At 35.4% G+C, this 13,438-nt stretch overlaps 1 protein-coding gene across 1 annotated transcript in view; it reads left to right on the top strand.

Moving 5' to 3' along the window:
* Stip1 (Stress-induced phosphoprotein 1) overlaps positions 1-13,175 on the top strand; it is a 30,723-nt gene extending 17,548 nt beyond the window's left edge. Inside the window, exons 6-11 of the mRNA XM_069820250.1 lie at positions 580-722; positions 921-1,098; positions 3,198-3,359; positions 7,448-7,551; positions 7,637-7,800; positions 12,534-13,175. Of these exons, the coding sequence (XP_069676351.1) occupies positions 580-722; positions 921-1,098; positions 3,198-3,359; positions 7,448-7,551; positions 7,637-7,800; positions 12,534-12,606 (824 nt within the window). The 3' untranslated portion in view covers positions 12,607-13,175. The remainder of the gene's footprint in view (positions 1-579; positions 723-920; positions 1,099-3,197; positions 3,360-7,447; positions 7,552-7,636; positions 7,801-12,533) is intronic.
* Positions 13,176-13,438: the final 263 nt, after the last annotated feature.

Below are 13,438 nucleotides of genomic sequence, written 5' to 3'. Positions count from 1 at the left end.
AACTTTCTCCATTCTCCTGTAACTTCATCCCGCTTAGCACCAAATATTTTCCTAAGCACCTTATTCTCAAACACCCTTAACCTATGTTCCTCTCAGAGTCCAAGTTTCACAACCATACAGAACAACCGGTAATATATAACTGTTTTATAAATTCTAACTTTCAGTTTTTTTGACAGCAGACAGGATGATAAAAGCTTCTCAACCGAATAATAACAGGCATTTCCCATATTTATTCTGTGTTTAATTTCCTCCCGAGTATCATTTATATTTGTTATTTGGATGTATTTTTGTGTGTTTGTGTGTTGTGAAATTCTCAACACACAACTCAATTTCAGAACACACATACTCTTTGACTCCACATTACACTACACAAACACACCCCCACAGGAAACAAAACAAAAGGCGCCAAGACCAGCAACAACCAGTTCTGAAGAAGGCTAATACATGTTAACCAAGTACAGTAAAATTTATCATGGAAAAGACATATAATACATATTCCGAAGTGATATAGTGTTAAAAGTTGTGTAATCAAGATGTATGTATGGTTAATTTTTTTTATGTTCTTTTCTTTTTTTTCAGCTGTGTACTTTGAACAGAAGGAATACCAGAAATGTATCGAACAGTGTGAAAAAGCTATTGAAGTTGGTAGAGAAAATAGAGCAGATTTTAAGTTGATTGCAAAAGCATTTACTAGAATTGGCAATGCACACAAGAAATTAGGGGTAAGAACTGTGAATTTTTGTTTATTTTAAAGGTGAAGGAATAAAATTACAAAATAACTTTGCAAAGTACCAATGATCAGAAATCTAAATCTTGTTAAACTCACGTGGCTCCAATTATGGTTTTTGATTAAATTGACTGAATTCACACTACATCCTTTTGTAACTTTCATATTTAAGATGTATGTTGTTCATTTCCAGGATTTACGTAGTGCCAAGACTGCATATGAAAAGTCAATGTCGGAATTCCGTACTCCAGAAATAAAAGCATTACTCTCGGAGGTTGAGAAGAAAATAAAAGAGGAGGAAAGAAAGGCTTATATTGATCCAGTAAAGGCCGAGGAAGAGAAAGAGAAGGGAAATGAACTATTTAAGAATGGTTCGTATTTTCTTTTATTGTTAGATGAGAAGTGAAACTATTAAAAATATGTCATCCATGGTACAGTAGTGGTTACCATCCTTCGTCATTGGTTCTTGGGTTTACAGATTGATATCGAGCTGAGAATAGTGGATTTACGAAAACATTAAATGTTTTTAACTTTGGCTTCCTTCAGAATGAAATTCAAGATCAGAATTGACAAACATCCCAAGTCCATTCAAGTACATTTTTCAGGAGAGCAATAGGTTTGCAATATAAGAGTACTGAAATAAATAGGTATTTGTATGATTCAAAAACACAAGCTTGGATTCGGACTTGGGATTTTTTTTTTAAACAGAATGGTACCCTATGCAAAACACAATGTGTCAGGCAGGTAAAAACTCTAACTCAAATTCGGTAAATTTTGAACTTGGGATGTTTGTCAATTCAGGTCTTCAATTAATGGCTAATTTATAAATTAATTTACTGTCATTTTTATCCTTTTAATACCTATCATTTAACAAAAATATTAACATTGTAAAAGCTTCAATAAAACATTTCATTGTACAAACATTCTCAGTGACTGCTCTGGTCTCATATCACAGATTTACAAAACTGCAAAGAACCCTGTTCCTGAATGAGAAAATTTGAGACAAAATTATCGCTATTTTATTGTCAGGTTTTATTTTTCTGGACAAACCCTACAAGACTGCAGTGATCCTTGGTGGAAGTCAGAACTTAAAACCAGTTACAGGCATCGTTGCAGAGATTCTGTAGACTTGTGCAGGGTCACTAAAAATTATGGCAAAGATGGAACTAGTTTAACAGTGTTAGGTATCCTGTGATAGAAAAAGAAGGCACAGCATTCCCATTGGACCTAAAGTGCTCAGGACCACACCTCTGGATCAGTCTGTGATGACCTCCTGTAAATCCACATACTTTATACAGTATTATTATTGAAACTGTCCACACCTGTGGAGTAACAGTTAGCGTGTCTGGCCGCGAAACCAGGTGGCCCGGGTTCAATTTCCGGTCAGGGCAACTTACCCGGTTGAGGTTTTTTCTGGGATTTTCCCTCAACCCATTATGAGCAAATGCTGGGTAAGTATTGGTGCTGGACCCCAGACTCATTTCACCGGCGGGGGTGGGGGGAGGGTTTGTGTGTGTGTGTGCGTGCGTGTGTGTTGAGAAGGGGGAAACCCGGTGCTGGCACGTAGCCTACTCCTGTCGAATAGCACCAAAGGGGCCACCAGGCTTAACGTCCCCATCCGATGGTCGAATTACTATCAACAGTGACATATGCCTTCCCTTCATATGCACTGCAGAGAGATTTTGGATTTAACCCAGGCATATTGGTGCGAAATTTTGTGATTAGAAGTTGTGAACCACCATCTCTCCTAGTCCTGAGATAGAAATTTTATAAGAAAATATCTGACCTTGCCAGGAATCGAACCCAGGCTAGACATCACCTTCATCTCATTCAGATGCTAAATAACCTAAGATGTTGATAAAGCATCTTAAAATAACCTACTAAAAAATTATTGAAACTTGCTTAAGATATACATAAATCAGTTTCCTGTAGATATTACCTATTGTAAACCAAGAATGATGGTGATGATTAGAGCTGGGATTTATATGTATTAACAGTTAAGAATGACACCGAATAGGGGCCTATATAGCTGAATGGATGTGATGTCTGTTATGAGGATTTTTAAACCTGATGCACAAGACTGAAATGTAATAACAGAGAACTTAGTCACAAGGACTAGACAATGCATCTTGTAAATCACATGCTGATTTGTAAGTGGTTATTAAGTGGATTATTTAGACCCTTAGTGGTACCAAATGGAAGTACTGAATGACGAGAATGGCATCTAAAAGTAGTGACGGGCATGGCTTGTATGTTTATAAATTATACCGTCTAAAATTGTTAGCTTTTAGTATATATGAATCCCAGCTCTAGTGATGATTAATGGAAAATTGGTAGTACAATGGCAGCATGGAAAGCTGATATTCAGTCATTCAGCTAATGGTGCACCAAGTGTTGACATTGTGTATATCGAAACTGATAAAATTGCTAAAAGGGGAAGTTTCATATCTCTTATTATAATATTTTTCAGGTGATTATGCAACAGCTATGAAGCACTATACTGAGGCCATTAAACGTAACCCAGATGACCCGAAGTATTACAGCAATAGAGCTGCCTGTTATACAAAATTAGCTGCTTTTGATCTTGGACTCAAAGATTGTGAGAAATGCGTGGAACTGGATCCTAAATTCAGTAAGTATCGGCTTATACTACCTGATGCACAGTAACATCTTTATATATACCTATGGAGTTGGAATCTCTGACCAATTTCTGTCTCTTGGCAGAAGTCCAGTATCTTCATGTTGTTTTCTTCCAGTTTTTGGTTTATAATCTTTTTTTCTTAATTTGATTTATGTGCGGTATACATTGTTTCATGTTTGTTTACTTACTTACTGGCTTTTAAGGAACCCGGAGGTTCATTGCCGCCCTCACATAAGCCCGGCATCGGTCCCTATCCTGTGCAAGATTAATCCAGTCTCTATCATCATATTCCACCTCCCTCAAATCCATTTTAATATTATCCTCCATCTACGTCTCGGCCTCCCCAAAGGTCTTTTTCCCTCCGGTCTCCCAACTAACACTCGATATGCATTTCTGGATTCGCCCATACATGCTACATGCCCTGCCCATCTCAAAGGTCTGGATTTAATGTTCCTAATTATGTCAGGTGAAGAATACAATGCGTGCAGTTTCGCGTTGTGTAACTTTCTCCATTCTCCTGTAACTTCATTCCTCTTAATCCCAAATATTTTCCTAAGAACCTTATCCTCAAATACCCTTAATCTCCGTTCCTCTCTCAAAATGAGAGTCCAAGTTTCACAACCATACAGAGCAACCAGTAATATAACTGTTTTATAAATTCTAACTTTCAGAGTTTTTGACAGCAGACTGCATGATAAAAGCTTCTCAACCGAATATTAACAGGCATTTCCCATATTTATTCTGTGTTTAATTTCCTCCCGAGTATCATTTATATTTGTTACTGTTGCTCCAAGATATTTGAACTTCTCCACTTCTTTGAAAGATAAATTTCCAATTTTTATATTTCCATTTCGTACAATATTCTCGTCACGAGACATAATCATATACTTTGTCTCGTCGGGATTTACTTCCAAACCTATCTCTTTACTTGCTTCCAGTAAAATTCCCGTATTTTCCCTAATTGTTTGTGGATTTTCTCCTAACATATTCACGTCATCCGCATAGACAAGCAGCTGATGTAACCCGTTCAATTCCAAACCCTCTCTGTTATGCTGGACTTTCCTAATGGCATACTCTAGAGCAAAGTTAAGAAGTAAAGGTGATAGTGCATCTCCTTGCTTTAGCCCACAGTGAATTCATGTTTGTTTGCTTTATCTAAATCTCGACTACTTCTATCCTGCTTATCTTCATATTTGCTATAATACATAGTCTATCCAAGAGTATCATTATCCTGTTGTTGCTTTTGTTCTTAATGCATCTTTTGCTTTGTGAACTGTGTAAAAGGTGAAACAACTGAATAATTCCGACCAATGAATTGTGATGCTATGCTGAGCTTGGAGATTTATATTCCTCTCAATGCATATCAGAAGCAAACTGAAGTTCTGGATTATTTTGTGTGGGTATGTGCATTACTTGTGTACTGATTCAATTAGGTGCAATCCAGTGAGATTCAGCATCAAACAGTGAGTTTTTATTTGTACATTTATTATGGGGTTAGGTACAGCTTACAGCAGTAAAATTTTTGGAAATATTCAACTTTTTTTTTTCCTCCATTACTGTATCTTGTACAGTAATGAAAATTGGTATATGTAAAACGCTGTCCTTCTGCTATGTGAAAAAAAAATATTTTTACGATTAAAAAAATATTATATAGGCCTATATATATTTCTTCAAAATGGTGGCAGTTTACTGTGCAATGATGAAGTGTTTTCCTCATAACTCACAAACTTGTTAATTTTTTTATGTTCTCTCTCTTTTATTTTATTGTGGAAACACATATTTAATATCATGCTCTTTCAACTACGTTCCTTAATAAATAATATTTTTTTTTATTTTGCGTTAGAAGAAAATCGCATTTTATACTTCACCTGACATAATTAGGAATATAAAATCCAGACGTTTGAGATGGGCAGGACATGTAGCACATATGGGCGAATCCAGAAATGTATATAGAGTGTTAGTTGGGAGGCCAGAGGGAAAAAGACCTTTGGGGAGGCCGAGACGTAGGTAGGAAGATAATATTAAAATGGATTTGAGGGAGGTGGGATATGATGGTAGAGACTGGATTAATCTTGCTCAGGATAGGGACCAATGGCGGGCTTATGTGAGGGCGGCAATGAACCTCCGGGTTCCTTAAAAGCCAGTAAGTAAGTAAGTGAGAAGAAAATACTGATATTTGACAATTTTTTAAAAGAATTTATTTTTTATCAGACAATCTATCAAAGGTAGAGAAGTGATCTTGGATCATATTGTAGATATGACATGCATAAATACACACAAAAAATTTCATCACAGAATGCTGGATAGTTTTTTTAGTTATGTGAGAAACGCTTCATCACTGCACAGTGAACTGAATTTTGAAAAAAAAAAAAATGTAAATAATTCTTTTTTAAATCCTAAGAACATTTTTTTTTCATATAGCAGAAGGACAGTGTGTTACACATATTAATTTTTATTATTGTACAAGATACAGTAATGGAGGAAAAAATGTTGAATATTTACAAAATTTTACTGCTATAAGCTGTACCTAACCCCTTAAGAGATCCAAGTGGAGGAAGTGTTGCTGAAAATTTCCGAATTCTCCCGTTCCTTCTAATATATACAAATGAGAAGCGAAATTTAAAGCAACAGAATTATTTGTTATGGTTCGATTCCTGGCGCCAGAGTGAATTTTTCTCCATTAATAGCCAATGTCTTGTCTATGCGGATGACGTGAATATGTTAGGAGAAAATTCACAAACGATTAGGGAAAACACGGGAATTTTACTGGAAGCAAGTAAAGAGATAGGTTTGGAAGTAAATCTCGAAAAGACAAAGTATATGATTATGTCTCGTGACCAGAATATTGTACGAAATGGAAATATAAAAATTGGAAATTTATCTTTTGAAGAGATGGAGAAGTTCAAATATCTGGGAGCAACAGTAACAAATATAAATGATACTCGGGAGGAAATTAAACACAGAATAAATATGGGAAATGCCTGTTATTATTCAGTTGAGAAACTTTTATCATCCAGTCTGCTGTCAAAAAATCTGAAAGTTAGAATTTATAAAACAGTTATGTTACTGGTTGTTCTTTATGGTTGTGAAACTTGGACTCTCACTTGAGAGAGGAACAGAGATTAAGGGTGTTTGAGAATAAGGTGCTTAGGAAAATATTTGGGCTAAGAGGGATGAAGTTACAGGAGAATGGAGAAAGTTACACAATACAGAACTGCACACATTGTATTCTTCACCTGACATAATTAGGAACATTAAATCCAGACATTTGAGATGGGCAGGGCATGTAGCACTTATGGGCGAATCCAGAAATGCATATAGAGTGTTAGTTGGGAGGCCGGAGGGAAAAAACCTTTAGGGAGGCCGAGACGTAAGTGGGAAGATAATATTAAAATGGATTTGAGGGAGGTAGGATATAATGATAGAGACTGGATTAATCTTGCTCAGAATACGGACCGATGGCGGGCTTATGTGAGGGCAGCAATGAACCTCCGGGTTTCTTAAAAGCCAGTAAGTCAGTCAGTCAGTCAGTAGCCAATGGTAATCATAATAGATAATTCTGTAGGACAATAAAAATTAATCTTTACGTAGATTATTTGCCAGCAGTGCATATACTGTGGAATCCCGGCTACCAAATCACTCAAATGAGTGCACTCCTTGTATGAGTGATGACAGTTGATATGTGTCAACATACAGTATATGTCGAACATGGAGTAAAGATACAGAGGAAAAATACCAAAGGAGACAGATTCGATCCAGTGCTGTGGATTGGACCTCGGCATAGCTCAGTGGTTAGAGTGCTTGGTGCATAGAATCGGGGACCCGGGTTCGATTCCCAGTGCTGGAGCGAATTTTTCTCCATTAATAACCAATTGGTTAATAAAGGTCTTTCCTAATACTGCTGTGAACCATTTCTGTTTCTGCTTCAGATTTCTCTCAGAGTTTATTTTGTACTAATCTTAAATGATGTTTGTTGGTATTTCTTTCTTTAGTAATCCTGACTCTTTTATCCAGAAAGTCTGCAATTGTATACTCAATATGCGCAACAATTTATTTTTATTTTGTTATTTTTTTTACAGTCAAGGGATGGATTAGGAAAGGTAAAATTCTTCAAGGTATGCAACAACATAGCAAAGCAATTTCTGCGTACCAGAAGGCACTTGAACTTGATTCTACCAATGCCGTAAGTATAAAGTTTATGCGTATTATTCTTATGCGGTATATTTCTCTGAATTTGTTAATTAAATGCTACTTTATTGAAATTTCAGGAGGCATTGGAAGGTTATAGATCTTGCACAATGGCAGTGAATTCAAACCCTGAAGAGGTTCGTAAACGTGCTATGGCCGATCCTGAGGTTCAAGCTATCATGCGCGATCCAGCCATGAGAGTTATTCTTGAGCAGATGCAGAATGATCCCAAGGCTTTGCAGGAGTGAGTAAAATTATAGAGAATATTTTCAAAGATGCTTTTGTTAATACAGTAGAACCTCTATTATCCATGGTAATGAAGGGGATGGACTGAATGGTGGATCGAAAAAATCGAATAATCTGTACCAAGAAAGAATTTGTAATTTCCTCCATGGTCTAGTATTTAACATGCTAAGTAGTGGATCAGAAGTTCACGTATTTAAGTCTGGTTGTCAACGACAGGTTTTTAAGGGACAAGGAAACCATTTGTAATGACTGTCTCAGGAAAGATAGGAATAAAGGCGGTCTCATGTTGTAGATTTACATACTTTTTAACACTGTATCCTTGTTGTTTTTATTAAATCGCGCAGTTGTAACTCCATTCTCGTATTCTGATGCGAGATGAGTCACAGTTTCTCTTTCTCAAACCATTAAATTATTTCCTTTTTTTTTTTTTTATTTAAGCACAATACGTTTTCTGTTAACACCCGTGGAAGACATTTTATAGGCTATACAAATTATATTATAGAACGGCAATTTGAACAGTAGACAATGCTGTGTAGTGATAAAGGCTTGTAATAACACTCTCTATCAAAAAATATATAGAACCTAATAATATGATGTACAAAACAGTACTTCATATAAGTTATTTATTTCTGCAGAAAAAAAAAGATCGAGAAATAGACAGTCGAATAATCCGTCAGTTGGTTAATAGGGTGACGGATAATCGGGATTCTACTGTATTCGTTTGGTATTTTAATTCAAGAAAATAGTAGCCACCCACATAATCTCGAGGTAATGAGAGGTACTCAGGATCCCAGGTTGTGCTAAGGTGCGGATTCGAATGCTACTTGGGCTAATAGCCTGATTGAGTTTTTTCTTAGATTTTCTCCACCTTTAAGACGAATATCAGGTAATACTGGTAGCAAATCTTTGGACTTTACTCTCCAAATACCATTTCACTGTCGTCAGTTCCATTGATTCCAGATAACCTCTTGGCTGGCACAGAGTTCTTAGTTTAGTTATTGAAAAGAAGGAAATACCATAATAGTTTTTTTTGGCCGATCATGTTTTTTCATTCATTCCTTCATTTATTTTATTCCATAGATCTTACATGAGCAATGAAGCTTTAAGATGTGGAACAAGTCAAAATTTTACAATATTACAATTACAATTTTTACAGTTTTACAATTGAGTAATTTTCTACAATTTTGTGCAATTTTTTACAATATTTTGGCGAGATGTAGTGAGATGAGGTGAGGTCCGAGGATTCGCCAAAATATTACCCGGCATTTTCCTTTTGGTTGGGGAAACCTCGGAAAAACCCAACCAGGTAATCAAATCAAAGGGGTTGATGCCGAAGACTCGCCATAGACCATCCGGCTTCAGTCCCACGGCTGTGGAAAACCTCGGAAGAAACCAAAGACCAAAGAGGGATCCAACCCAAACCCGAACACAGCTCCGGATCAGCAATCCAGCAAGACTGCCGACTGAGCTACATCGATGGCTCTACTAAAAGTATACAATACATAGCCAATCAGATTATTAAATTTACAAATGCAAACGATCATTCATAAGTTGAGCTATATGTATAATACAAAACAAGTTAATTAAATTTAAGGCATAAACAATTCAACCAATTGTGAAACACAGAAATTGATAATACATATCATGCAAACTACTTCAAATTAAAAACACAAACAATTTATCAACAGAGCTATACAGATTACTATTCAATTTAAAGCATATACAATTCATCGGCTAAAACTATACAAATATATATAGTACAAAGTAAGCAGAATAATTTAATTTACAAGCATACTTTCATTAAGCTATACAAATTTGTGCAATTAATATCAAGTAGATTAATTCAATTTATAATCATAAACAATTCATTAGTTGAGCTATACAGACTACTATACAATTTACACCATATACAATTCATCAATTGAGCTATACAGACTACCATTAAATTTACAGTAGACCTATATACAATTCATCATACAGTATACTATTCAATTTACAGCACATACAATTCATCAGTTATGCTAAACAAAAATATACAATACATAGTAAACAGATTAAGTCAATATAAAAACATATTTTAGTTGAGCTATATAAAATTGTACATGTCATTTAAGTAGAATAACGACTTTACCAATATTCTTGGTAGACCTTGTAAGTTGAACGTACATACAGTACATGTGCGGTAAGTAAATAACAAATGAATAACACCTATCAACAAATACAAATAAAAACAAATGAATGACACCTACCGACAAATAGCAAACTAAAATGATTAATAATAATTAATCTTTTTTATTAAGATCGACCATAAAATAATATGCAATACATGTGTGTTAAGTGTTACAGAAACGAGGAAAAGTTTGAAAAGACGAGATGAAGAAGTGAAGAAGTCTGATATTTTTATTTATTTTTGTTTTGCAGTGACTCTTGTTTGTTTTTAGAGTTCATACAGATTCTCAAAAATAGTGTCATCACCATCGGCAGCAGAAAGATATTTCCTCAGTGTTCCTAAAGCTGCAACTGCCTCTGCACATATGGGAATAACATTACAATTATGATCATCAGTCATCATTATCATCATTGTCATCATCATGACCGATATCCCCAACTCCTTTGCCAAAGCAACACGTCCCAAAAGAGAGTCGACTTCCTGAAGTGCATATATTGATCTTCTCTTCAATTCAGAAACTTTTCCTTTCCTTCTTCACCATCACACTTACTCAGTACTGTAAAAAAAAAATTACAGTAGCAATGCGATGTAAATACTCATTTAAATCTGGTACAACAGTGTAAAAATACGACGACGCATGTTCATCAGCAATCCTTTATTGTATTTATAAATACACAGGTTGACAAATGGACATATAACAAATTCGCGAAAACATCCAGAGAATGAGCTCAGTATTATCGTTGGCTGTAAAAATACAATGTTGACAACATTGAAATTCATGATCCAAGTGCATCTGCTAGATAACAAACGCGCCATTTAACTTCCTAGCATTTGAGACGCCATTTTGTGTCTGCTCACAGCAGTATAAGGTTTCGGGTTCGATCCCGGGCCAGGTTGATGGCATTTAAGTGTGCTTAAATGCGACAGGCTCATGTCAGTAGATTTACTGGCATGTAAAAGAACTCCTGCGAGACAAAATTCCGGCACATCCGGGGACGCTGATATAACCTCTGCAGTTGCGAGCGTTGTTAAATAAACCATAACATTTTCGCAACCTTGTGTAGAACTAATTTACTGTTTTTCTGTAAGTATTTCTAATAGGGTTCCATGCAATTATTTCATATCATAAACACAATGTGTATGTGATGAACAGAAGAATACTCCCACCATAGGAAAATTGCTAAATTGATATTCACTGATGATGACTTCCCCCTTCCCCAGGTAGCATATGGGCTATTCCATCTCAAATCGACCTAAATATAGAGAAAATTGACCTTGCAATTTTTAAATACAATGAAACTTTTTCTGTCCGTTGACAACTGTCATACAATGCTTTGTGCAAAGTTTGAGGCAACAGAACTTCATAGTGTTTAAATTAAAAATATTTAAATTTATCGTACTTTCATAAAATTAGCAACTTTAAACTGTTGTGGCTCCGAAACCCTTGCACCCAATAATCAAAATCATTGTTTATTTTGCTGCTGAGAAATTATAGTTTATATTGACATGTAAACAGTTTTTCTTACTTTTTATGGAAATGGAGAAATTTAGATTTTGCTTCATTAAGACGCCTTTGACCACGAAAAAAATATTTTTAAAATATATGGTTAGATTCCACATTGAAAGTACAAATAAACACATATTTTTTACTGTTGCACCGTTGATAAGAAAGTATTGAAAATATCAAATAAAATAAATAGTACGCGCATGAACTAACCAGCTGACTGTAGGTAGTCGAGACAAGCAAGGCCAGGAGACAAACACGTGATGTGTCGTCTAGCAGTCATGGCTGTGCTAGCTTTATCACAGGTTTTCATAAACACAGGAGTAAAATGACGCCCAATGCTCGCTTATCTTCAGCTCTCGGCCAGTGCGTGGGGTACTGCGCCGTTCAAGTCTAGGCGTGTGAAAATAATTTATTTAATACCCTCGAAAGTTATTGCCGAGCCACTAAGCAAACAATGCCGAATCTCTCTTAATAATGCAAGGTTTTTTCTCAATATTTTTTACATTTTTACAAATGGGCAAAAAGCCTCAAAGTAAGTAAAATCAGATTATCTGTCTCTCTGTATACAATAAAAATAAGTATTACTTCTTACCTACTAAATGTCAGCTTCAAAATGAGCTCCCGTTCAATGTTCTGCAGTAAATGGTTCTAGAGTTCTGAGCGCTGAAAGAGGCTTGTTTTTATAAAATACGCTAATTTGTCGCTCAATAATACGAAAACCGTTTGACTTTCGATAGTATATTTTTGAAAATGCACTCTCCTCAGCACCTTGTATAAATAGGGAAAAAATTAGAGTATAAAAAATGCGAGGTTTTTTACTGATTGATTTCATATAGAATAGCCCATATGCTTCACCTTGTTGTATCCAAATCCACGGTGTAACACTTCTTGTTATGTCGGACTTTTACTGTATTTAAGATCCCTTCATTTCATTCATTGGCTTAATAATCATTTTATTCACATGGTTCCACTGCAACTGTTTACTCTTATTAATGTTCCCTTTTATTTTTCTTATATAATAAATGTAATTGTTATTTCTTTCATATTCTTTCAGTCACTTGAAGAATCCAGAGATTGCTGCGAAGATACAGAAGCTCCTTGAATCAGGATTGATTGCTATTCATTGAGAGGACTTGACTTGAATGTTACTTTATTAACATTACAGACGTGTTTTAAGTGACAGAAATATGCATTTATTGCCTGTGCATAGTCATATTCCAAGATTTGAGGAAATGAGTACTACGTATTTGTAAAATTATGTTCGCTATGCATGAATGATATGCGAGCCTCATTTAATGTTAGAAATGCTTAGGTGTTGTGGTAGTAACATCATTGTTAACATACACCGAAGCAAGTTCTAACTGATGAAAAAACAATTATTTCATACAACTGTTGCAATTGAATTTTGCATTGTTCTTGTGATTAGTGCTTGAAGTGGGATAGGTTGAAATGGGATGCCATCTTTAAAATCGTCCTGTTTTTAAGACTTATCCAGTAATGGTTCTCAAACTGTGAGGTAGAGCACATATCATGTGAAAGTGAAAAATTTAAGTTGGTACTGGATTACAGTAACAGTGGAAGAAAGATGTAACAAACGAAAGTGAATGAACTCAAACAATTGTTCTTCAGCTATTAAATGGTTTCATCATTTGTGCTTTGTCTACATGATGTGTTACAATAAAGTCTTGGTAGCAGAGCTTGTAGCATATCTTCTCCCATTCCTCTCTCACTTTGTGTTCATGAATATCATGTTAAAATGAAGCACAGAAACCTTTGATTTTACGTGTACTGTGTGCAGGAGATGGGTATATTCAAATATTGGATATTAATAACTTGTGTTAATTGTTTAATCATATTACTAAAGCTTAGTATTCAATCACATGAAACCCTCACTAGTACAAAGACACACAAGAATAGGCTTGTATAAAACCTTAGCACAGCCAGTATTAAGCTATGGTA

This window comes from Periplaneta americana, chromosome 3 (genome assembly GCF_040183065.1).
Source record: "Periplaneta americana isolate PAMFEO1 chromosome 3, P.americana_PAMFEO1_priV1, whole genome shotgun sequence".
Classification (NCBI taxonomy): Eukaryota; Metazoa; Arthropoda; class Insecta; order Blattodea; family Blattidae; genus Periplaneta; species Periplaneta americana.
Note: the sequence above shows the minus strand (reverse complement) of the source record. Positions and strands in the feature narration are given on the sequence as shown.